General features: G+C 56.2%; 1 protein-coding gene across 1 annotated transcript; it reads left to right on the top strand.

Moving 5' to 3' along the window:
- Positions 1 to 50: 50 nt before the first annotated feature.
- Positions 51 to 12,443, top strand: LOC144955161 (coiled-coil domain-containing protein 80-like; the record flags this gene model as incomplete). Its single annotated transcript, XM_078885479.1, has 6 exons — positions 51 to 120; positions 423 to 555; positions 4,395 to 4,498; positions 8,786 to 8,866; positions 10,939 to 10,988; positions 12,006 to 12,443. Coding segments are annotated over 6 exons (681 nt in total), but the record flags the coding sequence as incomplete, so codon positions are not given.
- Positions 12,444 to 17,922: the final 5,479 nt, after the last annotated feature.

The raw sequence follows: 17,922 nt of genomic DNA, 5'->3' as shown, positions 1-17,922 counted from the left end.
ACGATCCTCAGGGCACTGAACCCCCCTTCCCTCCCCGCGCGTCTCCATAGCGACCCTACCAGTCCCCCGTCGCCATGGAGACGTTGCTCAGGGCACTGAAGCCACCCCCCCTCGCTGCACGTCTCCATAGCAACCATACGAGTCCCCCGTCGCCATGGAGACGATCCTCAAAGCACTGAACCCACCCCCCCTCCCTCCCCGCGCGTCTCCATAGCGACCCTACAAATCCCCCGTCTCCATAGAGACCGTCCTCAGGGCACTGAACCCTCCCTCCCTCGCCGCACGTCTCCATAGCAACCCTACGAGTCCCCCGTCGCCACGGAGACGATCCTCAAAGCACTGAACCCACCCCCTCCCTCCCTCCCCGCGCGTCTCCATAGCGATCGTACGAGTCCCCCGTCGCCATGGAAACGGTGCTCAAGGTCCTGGACGGGACGGCGGGGCGCAGGCGGGAGGAGGAGGAGGAGAGACGTCGCGGTCTCGGCTGCGAGGAGGCGGCCAGGGGGGGGCGGTACTGGGGACGGGGGGGGCGGCACTCGGAGACTTCCTGTCCCGGTCAGAGGTCGCGCGGCCGACTGCCCACGACGCAACGCTCGCCGTGTTCCTGTCTCCCACGATGCACCTGTCCCCCTGTCTCCCACAATGCACCGCTCGCCGTGTTCCTGTCACCCACGATGCACCTGTCCCCCTGTCTCCCACAATGCACCGCTCGCCGTGTTCCTGTCACCCACGATGCAGCTGTCCCCCTGTCTCCAACAATGCACCGCTCGCCGCGTTCCTGTCTCCCACGATGCACCTGTCCCCCTGTCTCCCACAATGCACCGCTCGCCGTGTTCCTGTCTCCCACGATGCACCTGTCCCCCTGTCTCCCACAATGCACCGCTCGCCGTGTTCCTGTCTCCCACGATGCACCTGTCACTCTGTCCCTCTGTCTCCCTGTCTCCCACAATGCACCTCTCGCTGTCCCCCTGTCTCCCACAATGCATCTCTCCCTATCCCCCTGTCTCCCACAATGCACTTCTCCCTGTCTCCCACAATGCACCTCTCCCCATCTCCCTGTCTCCCCGTTTCCTCCCACAATGCACCCCTCTGTCTCCCTGTCTCCTCCCACAATGCACCTTTCCCTGTCTCCCACAATGCACCTCTCCCCATCTCCCTGTCTCCCCGTCTCCTACCACAATGCACCCCTCTGTCTTCCCACAATGCATCTCTCCCTATCCCCCTGTCTCCCACAATGCACTTCTCCCTGTCTCCCACAATGCACCTCTCCCCCATCTCCCTGTCTCCCCGTTTCCTCCCACAATGCACCCCTCTGTCTCCCTGTCTCCTCCCACAATGCACCTCTCCCTGTCTCCCACAATGCATCTCTCCCCATCTCCCTGCCTCCCCGTCTCCCCCCACAATGCACCTCTCCCTGTCTCCCACAATGCACCTCTCCCTGTCTCCCCATCTCCCCCCACAATGCACCCCTCTGCCTCCCCGTCTCCTCCCACAATGCACCCCTCTGTCTCCCACAATGCACCTCTCCCCATCTCCCTGCCTCCCCATCTCCCCCCACAATGCACCCCTCTGCCTCCCCGTCTCACCCCCACAATGCACCTCTCCCTGTCCCCCTGTCTCCCACAATGCATCTCTCCCTATCCCCCTGTCTCCCACAATGCACTTCTCCCTGTCTCCCACAATGCACCTCTCCCCATCTCCCTGTCTCCCCGTTTCCTCCCACAATGCACCCCTCTGTCTCCCTGTCTCCTCCCACAATGCACCTCTCCCTGTCTCCCACAATGCATCTCTCCCCATCTCCCTGCCTCCCCGTCTCCCCCCACAATGCACCTCTCCCTGTCTCCCACAATGCACCTCTCCCTGTCTCCCCGTCTCCCACAATACACCCCTCTGTCTCCCCATCTCCTCCCACAATGCACCCCTCTGTCTCCCACAATGCACCTCTCCCCATCTCCCTGCCTCCCCATCTCCCCCCACAATGCACCCCTCTGCCTCCCCGTCTCACCCCCACAATGCACCTCTCCCTGTCCCCCTGTCTCCCACAATGCACCTCTCCCTGTCTCCCCTGTCACCCCCCACAATGCACCCCTCTGCCTCTCCATCCTCCCCCACAATGCACCTCTCCCTATCCCCCCGTCACCCACAATGCACCCCTCTGCCTCCCCATCTCCCCCCCACAATGCATCCCTCTGCCTCCCCGTCTCCCCCCACAATGCACCTCTCCCTGTCTCCCACAATTCACCTCTCCCCATCTCTCTACCTCCCCCGTCTCCCCCCACAATGCACCAGCTTCCTGTCTCCCACAATTCACCTCTCCCCATCTCTCTACCTCCCCCGTCTCCCCCCCACAATGCACCTCTCCCTGTCTCCCACAATTCACCTCTCCCCATCTCTCTACCTTCCCCGTCTCCCCCCACAATGCACCAGCTTCCTGTCTCCCACAATTCACCTCTCCCCATCTCTCTGCCTCCCCCATCTCCCCCCCACAATGCACCTCTTCCTGTCTCCCACAATTCACCTCTCCCCATCTTTCTGCCTCCCCCGTCTCCCCCCCACAATGCACCTCTCCCTGTTTCCCACAATTCACCTCTCCCCATCTCTCTGCCTCCCCCGTCTCCCCCCCACAATGCACCAGCTTCCTGTCTCCCACAATTCACCTCTCCCCATCTCTCTACCTCCCCCGTCTCCCCCCCACAATGCACCTCTCCCTGTCTCCCACAACCTCTCCCATCTCTCTACCTCCCCCGTCTCCCCCCACAATGCACCTCTCCCTGTCTCCCACAATTCACCTCTCCCCATCTCTCTGCCTCCCCCGTCTCCCTCCCACAATGCACCTCTCCCCTGTCTCCCACAATTCACCTCTCCCCATCTCTCTGCCTCCCCCGTCTCCCCCCTCCCACAATGCACCTCTCCCTGTCTCCCACAATTCACCTCTCCCCATCTCTCTACCTCCCCCGTCTCCCCCCACAATGCACCCTCTCCCTGTCCCTCCCACAATTCACGTCTCCCCATCTCTCTGCCTCCCCCGTCTCCCCCCCACAATGCACCTCTCCCTGTCTCCCACAATTCACCTCTCCCCATCTCTCTACCTCCCCCGTCTCCCCCCCACAATGCACCTCTCCCTGTCTCCCACAATTCACCTCTCCCCATCTCTCTACCTCCCCCGTCTCCCCCCCACAATGCACCTCTCCCTGTCTCCCACAATTCACCTCTCCCCATCTCTCTACCTCCCCCGTCTCCCCCCACAATGCACCTCTCCCTGTCTCCCACAATTCACCTCTCCCCATCTCTCTGCCTCCCCCGTCTCCCCCCCACAATGCACCTCTCCCTGTCTCCCACAATTCACCTCTCCCCATCTCTCTACCTCCCCCGTCTCCCCCCCACAATGCACCTCTCCCTGTCTCCCCACAATTCACCTCTCCCCATCTCTCTGCCTCCCCCGTCTCCCCCCCACAATGCACCTCTCCCTGTCTCCCACAATTCACCTCTCCCCATCTCTCTACCTCCCCCGTCTCCCCCCCACAATGCACCTCTCCCTGTCTCCCACAATTCACCTCTCCCCATCTCTCTGCCTCCCCCGTCTCCCCCCCACAATGCACCTCTCCCTGTCTCCCACAATTCACCTCTCCCCATCTCTCTGCCTCCCCTGTCTCCCCCCCACAATGCACCTCTCCCTGTCTCCCACAATTCACCTCTCCCCATCTCTCTACCTCCCCCGTCTCCCCCCCACAATGCACCTCTCCCTGTCTCCCACAATTCACCTCTCCCCATCTCTCTGCCTCCCCCGCCTCCCCCCCACAATGCACCTCTCCCTGTCTCCACAATTCACCTCTCCCCATCTCTCTACCTCCCCCGTCTCCCCCCCACAATGCACCTCTCCCTGTCTCCCACAATTCACCTCTCCCCATCTCTCTGCCTCCCCCGCCTCCCCCGCCTCCCCCCACAATGCACCTCTCCCTGTCTCCCACAATTCACCTCTCCCCATCTCTCTACCTCCCCCGTCCCCCCCCCCACAATGCACCTCTCCCTGTCTCCCACAATTCACCTCTCCCCATCTCTCTGCCTCCCCCGCCTCCCCCCCACAATGCACCTCTCCCTGTCTCCCACAATTCACCTCTCCCCATCTCTCTGCCTCCCCCGTCTCCCCCCCACAATGCACCAGCTTCCTGTCTCCCACAATTCACCTCTCCCCATCTCTCTGCTTCCCCCGTCCCCCCCCCACAATGCACCTCTCCCTGTCTCCCACAATTCACCTCTCCCCATCTCTCTGCCTCCCCCGTCTCTCCCCCACAATGCACCTCTCCCTGTCTCCCACAATTCACCTCTCCCCATCTCTCTGCCTCCCCTGTCTCCCCCCCACAATGCACCTCTCCCTGTCTCCCACAATGCACCAGCTTCCTGTGGAGGCGACGTCTGCTCATCGTGTCTGCCGCGTCCGGTGAAGACGCGGCCTACGAGCAGCAGCTGCACGCACTGCAAGGACAGGGCTGCAGCCTCGGTAAAGGCAAAGGTCCCCCGCGTAGCCTCTCGAGGGGCAAGTGCTGTTCGCGAGCTCCTCTGTGGCTCACGAGGTGGGGTGGGTGGCCAGCAACCACGCCCGGCCGCCTTTGTCTCCCCCAGTGGCGATTGTTTACTACACACCGCACCAGGTACTCATTTGAGGCTGAGTCGACCTAGGAGAGGCCCGGGACCGGTGCAGATAATCGTCGGTGGTGGTGTTGGCCGTGAGCGGGAATCGAACTCGTGTTGCCGGGTTCATAGCGCAGCACACTAACCGCTGCACTGTCGCTCACCTCACCCAGACACACACACAGACACACACACACAGACAAAGATCCCCCGTATAGCCTTAACAGACTGTAGGGACAAGTGCTGTTAGCGAGCACCTATGAAGGCCGGAACGGTACACGAGGGGGTGGGTGGCCAGCACCACGCCCGACCGCCTTTGTCTCCCCAGTGGCGATGTTTACACACCGCACCAGGTACTCATTTAAGGCTGAGTCGACCTACACAGACACACACACACAGACACACACACACAGACACACACACACAGACACACACACACAGACACACACACACAGACACACACACACAGACACACACACAGACACACACCCAGACACACACACAGACACACACACACAGACACACACACACAGACACACACACACAGACACACACACACAGACACACACACAGACACACACCCAGACACACACACAGACACACACACACAGACACACACACACAGACACACACACACAGACACACACACACAGACACACACACACAGACACACACACAGACACACACACACAGACACACACACAGACACACACACACAGACACACACACACAGACACACACACAGACACACACCCAGACACACACACAGACACACACACACAGACACACACACACAGACACACACACAGACACACACCCAGACACACACACAGACACACACACACAGACACACACACACAGACACACACACACAGACACACACACACAGACACACACACACAGACACACACACAGACACACACACACAGACACACACACACAGACACACACACAGACACACACACAGACACACACACACAGACACACACACACAGACACACACACACAGACACACACACACAGACACACACACACAGACACACACACAGACACACACACACAGACACACACATACAGACACACACGCACAGACACACACACACAGACACACACATACAGACACACACAGACACACACACAGACACACACACACAGACACACACACACAGACACACACATACAGACACACACGCACAAACACACACACACAGACACATACAGACACACACACACAGACACACACACACAGACACACACATACAGACACACAGACACACACACACACAGACACACACACACAGACACACACACACAGACACACACACACAGACACACACACATACACACGCACAGACACACACACACATACACACGCACAGACACACGCACAGACACACACACACAGACACACACATACAGACACACAGACACACACACACATACACACACACAGACACACACACACAGACACACACATACAGACACACACGCACAGACACACACACACAGACACACACATACAGACACACACACACAGACACACACACACAGACACACACATACAGACACACAGACACACACACACACAGACACACACACACAGACACACACACACAGACACACACACACAGACACACACACATACACACGCACAGACACACACACACATACACACGCACAGACACACACACACAGACACACACATACAGACACACAGACACACACACACATACACACACACAGACACACACACACAGACACACACATACAGACACACACACACAGACACACACACACAGACACACACATACAGACACACACACACAGACACACACACACATACACACACACAGACACACACACACAGACACACACATACAGACACACACACACAGACACACACACACATACACACACACAGACACACACACACAGACACACATTTTACACATACACACACTCACATATGAGTGAGTGAATGAGTGAGCCAGTGAGTGAGTGAGTGAATGAGTGAGCCCTTGCCCCCACCGTGTGGGCTACCTGGGGGAGCTTTGCTTTTGTGAGAGTCCAGGCAGTAAAATAATCATCGTGCTCAAGCTGAGTAAGTGAATGGATGAGCGAGTGAATGAGTAAGTGAATGAGTGAATGATCTGTGAGTGTACTGAAACTGCTGGGACTGAGTGAGCGAGCGAGTGAATGAGTGAGTGCATTAATGGGTGGATGAGCGAATGAATAGGTGGATGAGTGAATTAATGAGTGAGTGAATGCCTGAGTGAGTGAATGGGTGGATGAGTGAATGAATGGATGAATGAGTGAGTGAATGAGCGAGCGAATGAATGGGCGAGTAAGTGAATGAGTGAATGATCTGTGAGTGTACTGAAACTGCTGGGACTGAGTGAGCGAGCGGGCGAATGAGTGAGTGCATTAATGGGTGGATGAGTGAATGAATGAGTGAGTGAATGCCTGAGTGAGTGAATGGGTGGATGAGTGAATGAATGGATGAATGAGTGAGTGAATGAGCGAGCGAATGAATGGGCGAGTAAGTGAATGAGTGAATGATCTGTGAGTGTACTGAAACTGCTGGGACTGAGTGAGCGAGCGGGCGAATGAGTGAGTGCATTAATGGGTGGATGAGTGAATGAATGAGTGAGTGAATGCCTGAGTGAGTGAATGGGTGGATGAGTGAATGAATGGATGAATGAGTGAGTGAATGAGCGAGCGAATGAATGGGCGAGTAAGTGAATGAGTGAATGATCTGTGAGTGTACTGAAACTGCTGGGACTGAGTGAGCGAGCGGGCGAATGAGTGAGTGCATTAATGGGTGGATGAGTGAATGAATGAGTGAGTGAATGCCTGAGTGAGTGAATGGGTGGATGAGTGAATGAATGGATGAATGAGTGAGTGAATGAGCGAGCGAATGAATGGGCGAGTAAGTGAATGAGTGAATGATCTGTGAGTGTACTGAAACTGCTGGGACTGAGTGAGCGAGCGGGCGAATGAGTGAGTGCATTAATGGGTGGATGAGTGAATGAATGAGTGAGCGAGTGAAGGCCTGAGTGAATGAGCTATTGAATGAGTGAGTGAATGAGTGTGTGAATGAGTGAGTGAATGAGTGTGTGAATGGGTGGATGAGTGAATGATGGAGCGAACGAATACATGAATGAGCGAGCGAGTGAGTGAATGAGCGAATGAGTGAGTGAATGAGTGAGTACATTAATGGGTGGATGAATAAATGAATGGGTGGATGAGGGAATGAATGAGTGAGTGAATTCCTGAGTGAGTGAATGAGTGTGTAAATGAGTGTGTGGATGAGTGAATGAATGGATGAGTGAGTGAGTGAGCGAGTGAATGAATGTGCGAGTGAGTGAATGAGCGAGTGAATGAGTGAGTGAATGAGTGAGTGAATGGGTGGATGAGTGAATTAATGAATGAGCAAGTAAATGAGTGAGCGAATGAGTGAGTGAATGAGCGAGTGAATGAGTGAGTGAATGAGTGAATGAGTGAGTAAGTGTATGAGTGAGTGAGTGTATGAGTGAGTGAGTGTATGAGTGAATGAGTGAGTGTATGAGTGAGTGAGTGTATGAGTGAGTGAGTGAGTGAGTGTATGAGTGAGTGAGTGTATGAGTGAATGAGTGAGTGTATGAGTGAGTGAGTGTATGAGTGAGTGAGTGTATGAGTGAGTGAGTGAGTGTATGAGTGAGTGTATGAGTGAGTGAGTGTATGAGTGAATGAGTGAGTGTATGAGTGAGTGAGTGTATGAGTGAGTGAGTGTATGAGTGAGTGAGTGAGTGTATGAGTGAGTGAGTGTATGAGTGAGTGTATGAGTGAGTGAGTGTATGAGTGAGTGAGTGTATGAGTGAGTGTATGAGTGAGTGAGTGTATGAGTGAATGAGTGAGTGTATGAGTGAGTGAGTGTATGAGTGAGTGAGTGTATGAGTGAATGAGTGAGTGTATGAGTGAGTGAGTGTATGAGTGAATGAGTGAGTGTATGAGTGAGTGAGTGTATGAGTGAGCGAGTGAGTGTACGAGTGAGTGAGTGTATGAGTGAGTGAGTGTATGAGTGAGTGCATGAGTGAGCGAATGAGTGAATGAATGAGTGAATGAATGAGTGAATGAATGAGTGAATGAATGAGTGAATGATCTGTGCGTGTCCCAGGCAGGAGACTGATCGTGGTGCTGAAACTGCTGGGACTGGATGATCAGGCGGGAGGCATCATGGAGGGACATGGACTCAGTGGTGAGTGTGGTGAGTGTGGTGAGTGTGGTGGTGAGTGTGGTGGTGAGTGTGGTGGTGAGTGTGGTGGTGAGTGTGGTGGTGAGTGTGGTGGTGAGTGTGGTGGTGAGTGTGTTGGTGAGTGTGGTGAGTGTGGTGAGTGTGGTGAGTGTGGTGGTGAGTGTGGTGGTGAGTGTGGTGGTGAGTGTGGTGGTGAGTGTGGTGGTGAGTGTGGTGGTGAGTGTGGTGGTGAGTGTGGTGGTGGTGAGTGTGGTGAGTGTGGTGACTGGTGGTGAGTGTGGTGGTGAGTGTGGTGGTGAGTGTGGTGGTGAGTGTGGTGAGTATGGTGGTGAGTGTGGTGGTGAGTGTGGTGGTGAGTGTGGTGAGTGTGGTGGTGAGTGTGGTGGTGAGTGGTGGTGAGTGTGGTAGTGTGGTGAGTGTGGTGGTGAGTGGTGGTGAGTGTGGTGGTGAGTGGTGGTGAGTGTGGTAGTGTGGTGAGTGTGGTGAGTGTGGTGAGTGTGGTGGTGAGTGTGGTGGTGAGTGGTGGTGAGTGTGGTGGTGAGTTTGGTGGTGAGTGTGGGGGTGAGTGTGGTGGTGAGTGTGGTGAGTGTGGTGGTGAGTGTGGTGGTGAGTGTGGTGAGTGTGGTGAGTGTGGTGGTGAGTGTGGTGAGTGTGGTGGTGAGTATGGTGGTGAGTGTGGTGGTGAGTGTGGTGGTGAGTGTGGTGGTGAGTGTGGTGAGTGTGGTGAGTGTGGTGGTGAGTGTGGTGAGTGTGGTGGTGAGTGTGGTGAGTGTGGTGGTGAGTGTGGTGAGTGTGGTGAGTGTGGTGGTGAGTGGTGGTGAGTGTGGTGGTGAGTGTGGTGGTGAGTGTGGTGAGTAGTGGTGAGTGTGGTGAGTGTGGTAGTGAGTGTGGTGAGTGTGGTGAGTGTGGTGGTGAGTGTGGTGAGTGTGGTGGTGAGTGTGGTGGTGAGTGTGGTGAGTGTGGTGAGTGTGGTGGTGAGTGTGGTGAGTGTGGTGGTGAGTATGGTGGTGAGTGTGGTGGTGAGTGTGGTGGTGAGTGTGGTGGTGAGTATGGTGGTGAGTGTGGTGAGTGTGGTGAGTGTGGTGGTGAGTGTGGTGAGTGTGGTGGTGAGTGTGGTGGTGAGTGTGGTGGTGAGTGTGGTGAGTGTGGTGGTGAGTGTGGTGAGTGTGGTGAGTAGTGGTGAGTGTGGTGGTGAGTGTGGTGGTGAGTGTGGTGGTGAGTGGTGGTGAGTGTGGTGAGTGTGGTGGTGAGTGTGGTGGTGAGTGTGGTGAGTGTGGTGGTGAGTGTGGTGAGTGTGGTGGTGAGTGTGGTGGTGAGTGTGGTGAGTGTGGTGAGTGTGGTGGTGAGTGTTGTGGTGAGTGTGGTGGTGAGTGTGGTGAGTGTGGTGGTGAGTGTGGTGGTGAGTGTGGTGGTGAGTGTGGTGGTGAGTGTGGTGAGTGTGGTAGTGAGTGTGGTGAGTGTGGTGAGTGTGGTGGTGAGTGTGGTGAGTGTGGTGGTGAGTGTGGTGGTGAGTGTGGTGAGTGTGGTGAGTGTGGTTGTGAGTGTGGTGAGTGTGGTGAGTGTGGTGAGTGTGGTGAGTGTGGTGGTGAGTGTGGTAGTGAGTGGTGAGTGTGGTGGTGAGTGTGGTGGTGAGTGTGGTAGTGAGTGTGGTGAGTGTGGTGAGTGTGGTGGTGAGTGTGGTGGTGAGTGTGGTGAGTGTGGTGAGTGTGGTGAGTGTGGTTGTGAGTGTGGTGAGTGTGGTGGTGAGTGTGGTAGTGAGTGTGGTGAGTGTGGTGGTGAGTGTGGTGGTGAGTGTGGTGAGTGCGGTGAGTGTAGTGGTGAGTGCGGTGAGTGTGGTGAGTGCGGTGAGTGTGGTGAGTGTGGTGGTGAGGAGTGCGGTGAGTGTGGTGAGTGTGGTGGTGAGTGGTGTGGTGAGTGGTGGTGACGCTGATGGTAGCGGTGATGGCGACGCTGATGGTGTTGTAACGGTGATGGTGCGGTGATGTTGGCAGTGTAAGTTATGGTGATGTGATGGTGGCAGTGACGGTGACGGTGATGGTGACGGTGAAGTGATGGTAATGTGATGGTGTGTCCAGGTAACGTGAGCGTGGAGACGGAGGCGATGTCTGCTCACCTGGTGAGCGAGGTGAGTAGGTGACCCACCCCACCCCTCCCCCAACAGGTAGCAAGCACAAAGACAAAGCTCCCCCAGGTAGCCCCCACACAGCGCTGTCGGGGCAAGTGGCTGTTAGTGGCGAGCACTCACACTCACCCACCCACCCACACACACACTCACCCACACACTCACCCACCCACTCACTCACCCACCCACTCACCCACACACACACCCACCCACTCACCCACACACACACACACACACTCACCCACACACTCACTCACCCACCCACACACACACCCACCCACTCACCCACACACACACACACACACACACTCACCCACACACTCACCCACTCACCCACACACCCACACACCCACTCACTCATCCACTCACTCACCCACACACACACTCACACACCCACCCACTCACCCACACACCCACCCACACACTCACCCACACACACACTCACACACCCACCCACCCACACACTCACCCACACACACACTCACCCACACACACACACACTCACACACACACCCACTCACCCACACACCCACCCACCCACACACTCACCCACCCACTCACCCACACACTCACACACTCACACACCCACCCACCCACACACTCACCCACACACCCATTCACCCACACACTCACCCACCCACCCACCCACTCACCAACACACTCACCCACACACTCACCCACCCACACACTCATCCACTCACTCACTCACCCACTCACCCACCTACTCAGAGACAGGGAGACAGACAGAGACAGGGAGAGAGGGAGAGACAGAGAGACACAGAGAGACACAGAGAGACACACAGAGAGAGACAGAGAGACAGAGAGAGAGACAGGGAGACACAGAGAGAGAGTCTGAGTGTGGACTATCGCCAAACTCACCTGCCCCCCCACCCTCCCCCCCTCCCCCCCTCACCCCCCCTCACCCCACCCCCCCTAACCCCCCCCCACCCTCCCCCCCTCACCCCCTCCCCCCCTCACCCCCCCTCACCCCACCCCCCCCTCACCCCACCTCACCCCCAGGTGCGCAGCTACTTCCGCCTGTCCCCCGAGGTGTACGGCTCCGTGCTGGTGGAGAGTGACGGGGTGCCTCTCGCCTGGTTCCCGGCCCCCGTGGTGGCGGTCGCTCTACTCTACGAGTTGCTGGATGGGGGGCACGGGGGCGGGGGGGGCCAGGCCGAGTGGGGGCTGCCCCCCTGCCCAGAGCACGACCACAACTACGGCTACTACGGACACTACCCTCAGCACGGCGGGCACCGCTACTAGCCAGTTACCCAGTTAGATCTTCATTCTAACAGCCAGTTACCCAGTTAGCTTCTTACTCTACCAGCCAGTTACCCAGCTAGCTCCTCACTCTACCAGCCAGTTACCCAGCTAGCTCCTCACTCTACCAGCCAGTTACCCAGTTAGCTCCTCACTCTACCAGCCAGTTACCCAGCTAGCTCCTCACTCTACCAGCCAGTTACCCAGCTAGCTCCTCACTCTACCAGCCAGTTACCCAGCTAGCTCCTCACTCTACCAGCCAGTTACCCAGTTAGCTCCTCACTCTACCAGCCAGTTACCCAGTTAGCTTCTCACTCTACCAGCCAGTTACCCAGCTAGCTCCTCACTCTACCAGCCAGTTACCCAGTTAGCTCCTCGCTCTACCAGCCAGTTACCCAGCTAGCTCCTCACTCTACCAGCCAGTTACCCAGCTAGCTCCTCACTCTACCAGCCAGTTACCCAGCTAGCTCCTCACTCTACCAGCCAGTTACCCAGTTAGCTCCTCACTCTACCAGCCAGTTACCCAGCTAGCTCCTCACTCTACCAGCCAGTTACCCAGCTAGCTCCTCACTCTACCACCCAGTTACCCAGCTAGCTCCTCACTCTACCAGCCAGTTACCCAGCTAGCTCCTCACTCTACCAGCCAGTTACCCAGCTAGCTCCTCGCTCTACCAGCCAGTTACCCAGCTAGCTCCTCACTCTACCAGCCAGTTACCCAGCTAGCTCCTCACTCTACCAGCCAGTTACCCAGTTAGCTCCTCACTCTACCAGCCAGTTACCCAGCTAGCTCCTCACTCTACCAGCCAGTTACCCAGCTAGCTCCTCACTCTACCAGCCAGTTACCCAGCTAGCTCCTCACTCTACCAGCCAGTTACCCAGCTAGCTCCTTACTCTACCAGCCAGTTACCCAGCTAGCTCCTCACTCTACCAGCCAGTTACCCAGCTAGCTCCTCACTCTACCAGCCAGTTACCCAGCTAGCTCCTCACTCTACCAGCCAGTTACCCAGCTAGCTCCTTACTCTACCAGCCAGTTACCCAGCTAGCTCCTCACTCTACCAGCCAGTTACCCAGCTAGCTCCTCACTCTACCAGCCAGTTACCCAGCTAGCTCCTCGCTCTACCAGCCAGTTACCCAGCTAGCTCCTCACTCTACCAGCCAGTTACCCAGCTAGCTCCTCACTCTACCAGCCAGTTACCCAGTTAGCTCCTCACTCTACCAGCCAGTTACCCAGCTAGCTCCTCACTCTACCAGCCAGTTACCCAGCTAGCTCCTTACTCTACCAGCCAGTTACCCAGCTAGCTCCTCACTCTACCAGCCAGTTACCCAGCTAGCTCCTCACTCTACCAGCCAGTTACCCAGCTAGCTCCTCGCTCTACCAGCCAGTTACCCAGTTAGCTCCTCACTCTACCAGCCAGTTACCCAGTTAGCTCCTCACTCTACCGGCCAGTTACCCAGCTAGCTCCTCACTCTACCAGCCAGTTACCCAGCTAGCTCCTCACTCTACCAGCCAGTTACCCAGCTAGCTCCTCACTCTACCAGCCAGTTACCCAGTTAGCTCCTCACTCTACTGGCCAGTTACCCAGCTAGCTCCTCACTCTACCAGCCAGTTACCCAGTTAGCTCCTCACTCTACCAGCCAGTTACCCAGTTAGCTCCTCAGTCTACCAGCCAGTTACCCAGCTAGCTCCTCACTCTACCAGCCAGTTACCCAGTTAGCTCCTCACTCTACCAGCCAGTTACCCAGCTAGCTCCTCACTCTACCAGCCAGTTACCCAGCTAGCTCCTCACTCTACCAGCCAGTTACCCAGCTAGCTCCTCACTCTACCAGCCAGTTACCCAGTTAGCTCCTCACTCTACCAGCCAGTTACCCAGTTAGCTCCTCGCTCTACCGGCCAGTTACCCAGCTAGCTCCTCACTCTACCAGCCAGTTACCCAGCTAGCTCCTCACTCTACCAGCCAGTTACCCAGCTAGCTCCTCACTCTACCACCCAGTTACCCAGCTAGCTCCTCACTCTACCAGCCAGTTACCCAGCTAGCTCCTCACTCTACCAGCCAGTTACCCAGCTAGCTCCTCGCTCTACCAGCCAGTTACCCAGCTAGCTCCTCACTCTACCAGCCAGTTACCCAGCTAGCTCCTCACTCTACCAGCCAGTTACCCAGTTAGCTCCTCACTCTACCAGCCAGTTACCCAGCTAGCTCCTCACTCTACCAGCCAGTTACCCAGCTAGCTCCTTACTCTACCAGCCAGTTACCCAGCTAGCTCCTCACTCTACCAGCCAGTTACCCAGCTAGCTCCTCACTCTACCAGCCAGTTACCCAGCTAGCTCCTCGCTCTACCAGCCAGTTACCCAGTTAGCTCCTCACTCTACCAGCCAGTTACCCAGTTAGCTCCTCACTCTACCGGCCAGTTACCCAGCTAGCTCCTCACTCTACCAGCCAGTTACCCAGCTAGCTCCTCACTCTACCAGCCAGTTACCCAGCTAGCTCCTCACTCTACCAGCCAGTTACCCAGTTAGCTCCTCACTCTACTGGCCAGTTACCCAGCTAGCTCCTCACTCTACCAGCCAGTTACCCAGTTAGCTCCTCACTCTACCAGCCAGTTACCCAGTTAGCTCCTCAGTCTACCAGCCAGTTACCCAGCTAGCTCCTCACTCTACCAGCCAGTTACCCAGTTAGCTCCTCACTCTACCAGCCAGTTACCCAGCTAGCTCCTCACTCTACCAGCCAGTTACCCAGCTAGCTCCTCACTCTACCAGCCAGTTACCCAGCTAGCTCCTCACTCTACCAGCCAGTTACCCAGTTAGCTCCTCACTCTACCAGCCAGTTACCCAGTTAGCTCCTCGCTCTACCGGCCAGTTACCCAGCTAGCTCCTCACTCTACCAGCCAGTTACCCAGCTAGCTCCTCACTTTACCGGCCAGTTACCCAGTTAGCTCCTCACTCTACCAGCCAGTTACCCAGCTAGCTCCTCACTCTACCAGCCAGTTACCCAGCTAGCTCCTCACTCTACCAGCCAGTTACCCAGTTAGCTCCTCGCTCTACCAGCCAGTTACCCAGCTAGCTCCTCACTCTACCAGCCAGTTACCCAGCTAGCTCCTCACTCTACCAGCCAGTTACCCAGCTAGCTCCTCACTCTACCAGCCAGTTACCCAGCTAGCTCCTCACTCTACCAGCCAGTTACCCAGTTAGCTTCTCACTCTACCAGCCAGTTACCCAGCTAGCTCCTCACTCTACCAGCCAGTTACCCAGTTAGCTCCTCACTCTACCAGCCAGTTACCCAGCTAGCTCCTCACTCTACCAGCCAGTTACCCAGCTAGCTCCTCACTCTACCAGCCAGTTACCCAGCTAGCTCCTCACTCTACCACCCAGTTACCCAGCTAGCTCCTCACTCTACCAGCCAGTTACCCAGTTAGCTCCTCACTCTACCAGCCAGTTACCCAGCTAGCTCCTTACTCTACCAGCCAGTTACCCAGTTAGCTCCTCACTCTACCAGCCAGTTACCCAGCTAGCTCCTCACTCTACCAGCCAGTTACCCAGCTAGCTCCTCACTCTACCACCCAGTTACCCAGCTAGCTCCTCACTCTACCAGCCAGTTACCCAGTTAGCTCCTCGCTCTACCAGCCAGTTACCCAGCTAGCTCCTCACTCTACCAGCCAGTTACCCAGCTAGCTCCTCACTCTACCAGCCAGTTACCCAGCTAGCTCCTCACTCTACCAGCCAGTTACCCAGCTAGCTCCTCATTCTACCAGCCAGTTACCCAGCTAGCTCCTCGCTCTACCAGCCAGTTACCCAGTTAGCTCCTCACTCTACCAGCCAGTTACCCAGTTAGCTCCTCACTCTACCAGCCAGTTACCCAGCTAGCTCCTCACTCTACCAGCCAGTTACCCAGTTAGCTCCTCACTCTACCAGCCAGTTACCCAGCTAGCTCCTCACTCTACCAGCCAGTTACCCAGCTAGCTCCTCACTCTACCAGCCAGTTACCCAGCTAGCTCCTCACTCTACCAGCCAGTTACCCAGCTAGCTCCTCACTCTACCAGCCAGTTACCCAGTTAGCTCCTCACTCTGCCAGCCAGTTACCCAGTTAGCTCCTCACTCTACCAGCCAGTTACCCAGCTAGCTCCTCACTCTACCAGCCAGTTACCCAGTTAGCTCCTCACTCTACCAGCCAGTTACCCAGTTAGCTCCTCACTCTACCAGCCAGTTACCCAGCTAGCTCCTTACTCTACCAGCCAGTTACCCAGCTAGCTCCTCACTCTACCAGCCAGTTACCCAGTTAGCTCCTCACTCTACCAGCCAGTTACCCAGCTAGCTCCTCACTCTACCAGCCAGTTACCCAGCTAGCTCCTCACTCTACCAGCCAGTTACCCAGCTAGCTCCTCACTCTACCAGCCAGTTACCCAGCTAGCTCCTCACTCTACCAGCCAGTTACCCAGTTAGCTCCTCACTCTACCAGCCAGTTACCCAGCTAGCTCCTCACTCTACCAGCCAGTTACCCAGTTAGCTCCTCACTCTACCGGCCAGTTACCCAGCTAGCTCCTTACTCTACCAGCCAGTTACCCAGCTAGCTCCTCACTCTATCAGCCAGTTACCCAGCTAGCTCCTCACTCTACCAGCCAGTTACCCAGTTAGCTCCTCACTCTACCAGCCAGTTACCCAGCTAGCTCCTCACTCTACCAGCCAGTTACCCAGCTAGCTCCTCACTCTACCAGCCAGTTACCCAGCTAGCTCCTCAGTCTACCAGCCAGTTACCCAGTTAGCTTCTCACTCTACCAGCCAGTTACCCAGTTAGCTCCTCACTCTACCAGCCAGTTACCCAGTTAGCTCCTCACTCTACCAGCCAGTTACCCAGTTAGCTCCTCGCTCTACCAGCCAGTTACCCAGCTAGCTCCTCACTCTACCAGCCAGTTACCCAGTTAGCTCCTCGCTCTACCAGCCAGTTACCCAGTTAGCTCCTCACTCTACCAGCCAGTTACCCAGCTAGCTCCTCACTCTACCAGCCAGTTACCCAGCTAGCTCCTCAGTCTACCAGCCAGTTACCCAGCTAGCTCCTCACTCTACCAGCCAGTTACCCAGTTATCTACCCAGCTAGCTAGCCACCCATATGCCGCCTACATTAACATGAATTATGATCATGTAGATTGATATGCTGCATACATTAACATAAAACATTAACACGAATTATGATAATGTAGATTGATATGATGCATACATTAACATAAAACATTAACACGAATTATGATAATGTAGATCGATATGCTGCATACATTAACACCAATTATGATCAGACGAAAATGGTAGGAACGTTGGGTTGCTCGGTCAATGGCCTGCAGGGTCAACGGCCAGGGCGTCGTGTATTCCGCAAATATGACCGACTGTGTGGGCGGGCACAAGCCGGTAGTGAGTAGGTGAAACGTTGAGTTTTATAAGGACACCACGGGGTGACCAGCCCCTCCCCTCCCAGCCCCTCCCCACCCAGCCCCTCCCCACACTCCTCACCCAGCCCCTCCTCACCCTCCCCACCCAGCCCCTCCCCACCCTCCCCACCCAGCCCCTCCCCACCCTCCCCACCCAGCCCCTCCCCACCCAGCCCCTCCCCACCCTCCCCCCACCCAGCCCCACCCCTCCCCACCCAGCCCCTCCCCACCCTCCCCACCCAGCCCCTCCCCAACCTCTCCACCC

The sequence above is a fragment of the Lampetra fluviatilis genome, unplaced genomic scaffold, assembly GCF_964198595.1.
Source record: "Lampetra fluviatilis unplaced genomic scaffold, kcLamFluv1.1 SCAFFOLD_1116, whole genome shotgun sequence".
Classification (NCBI taxonomy): Eukaryota; Metazoa; Chordata; class Hyperoartia; order Petromyzontiformes; family Petromyzontidae; genus Lampetra; species Lampetra fluviatilis.
Note: the sequence above shows the minus strand (reverse complement) of the source record. Positions and strands in the feature narration are given on the sequence as shown.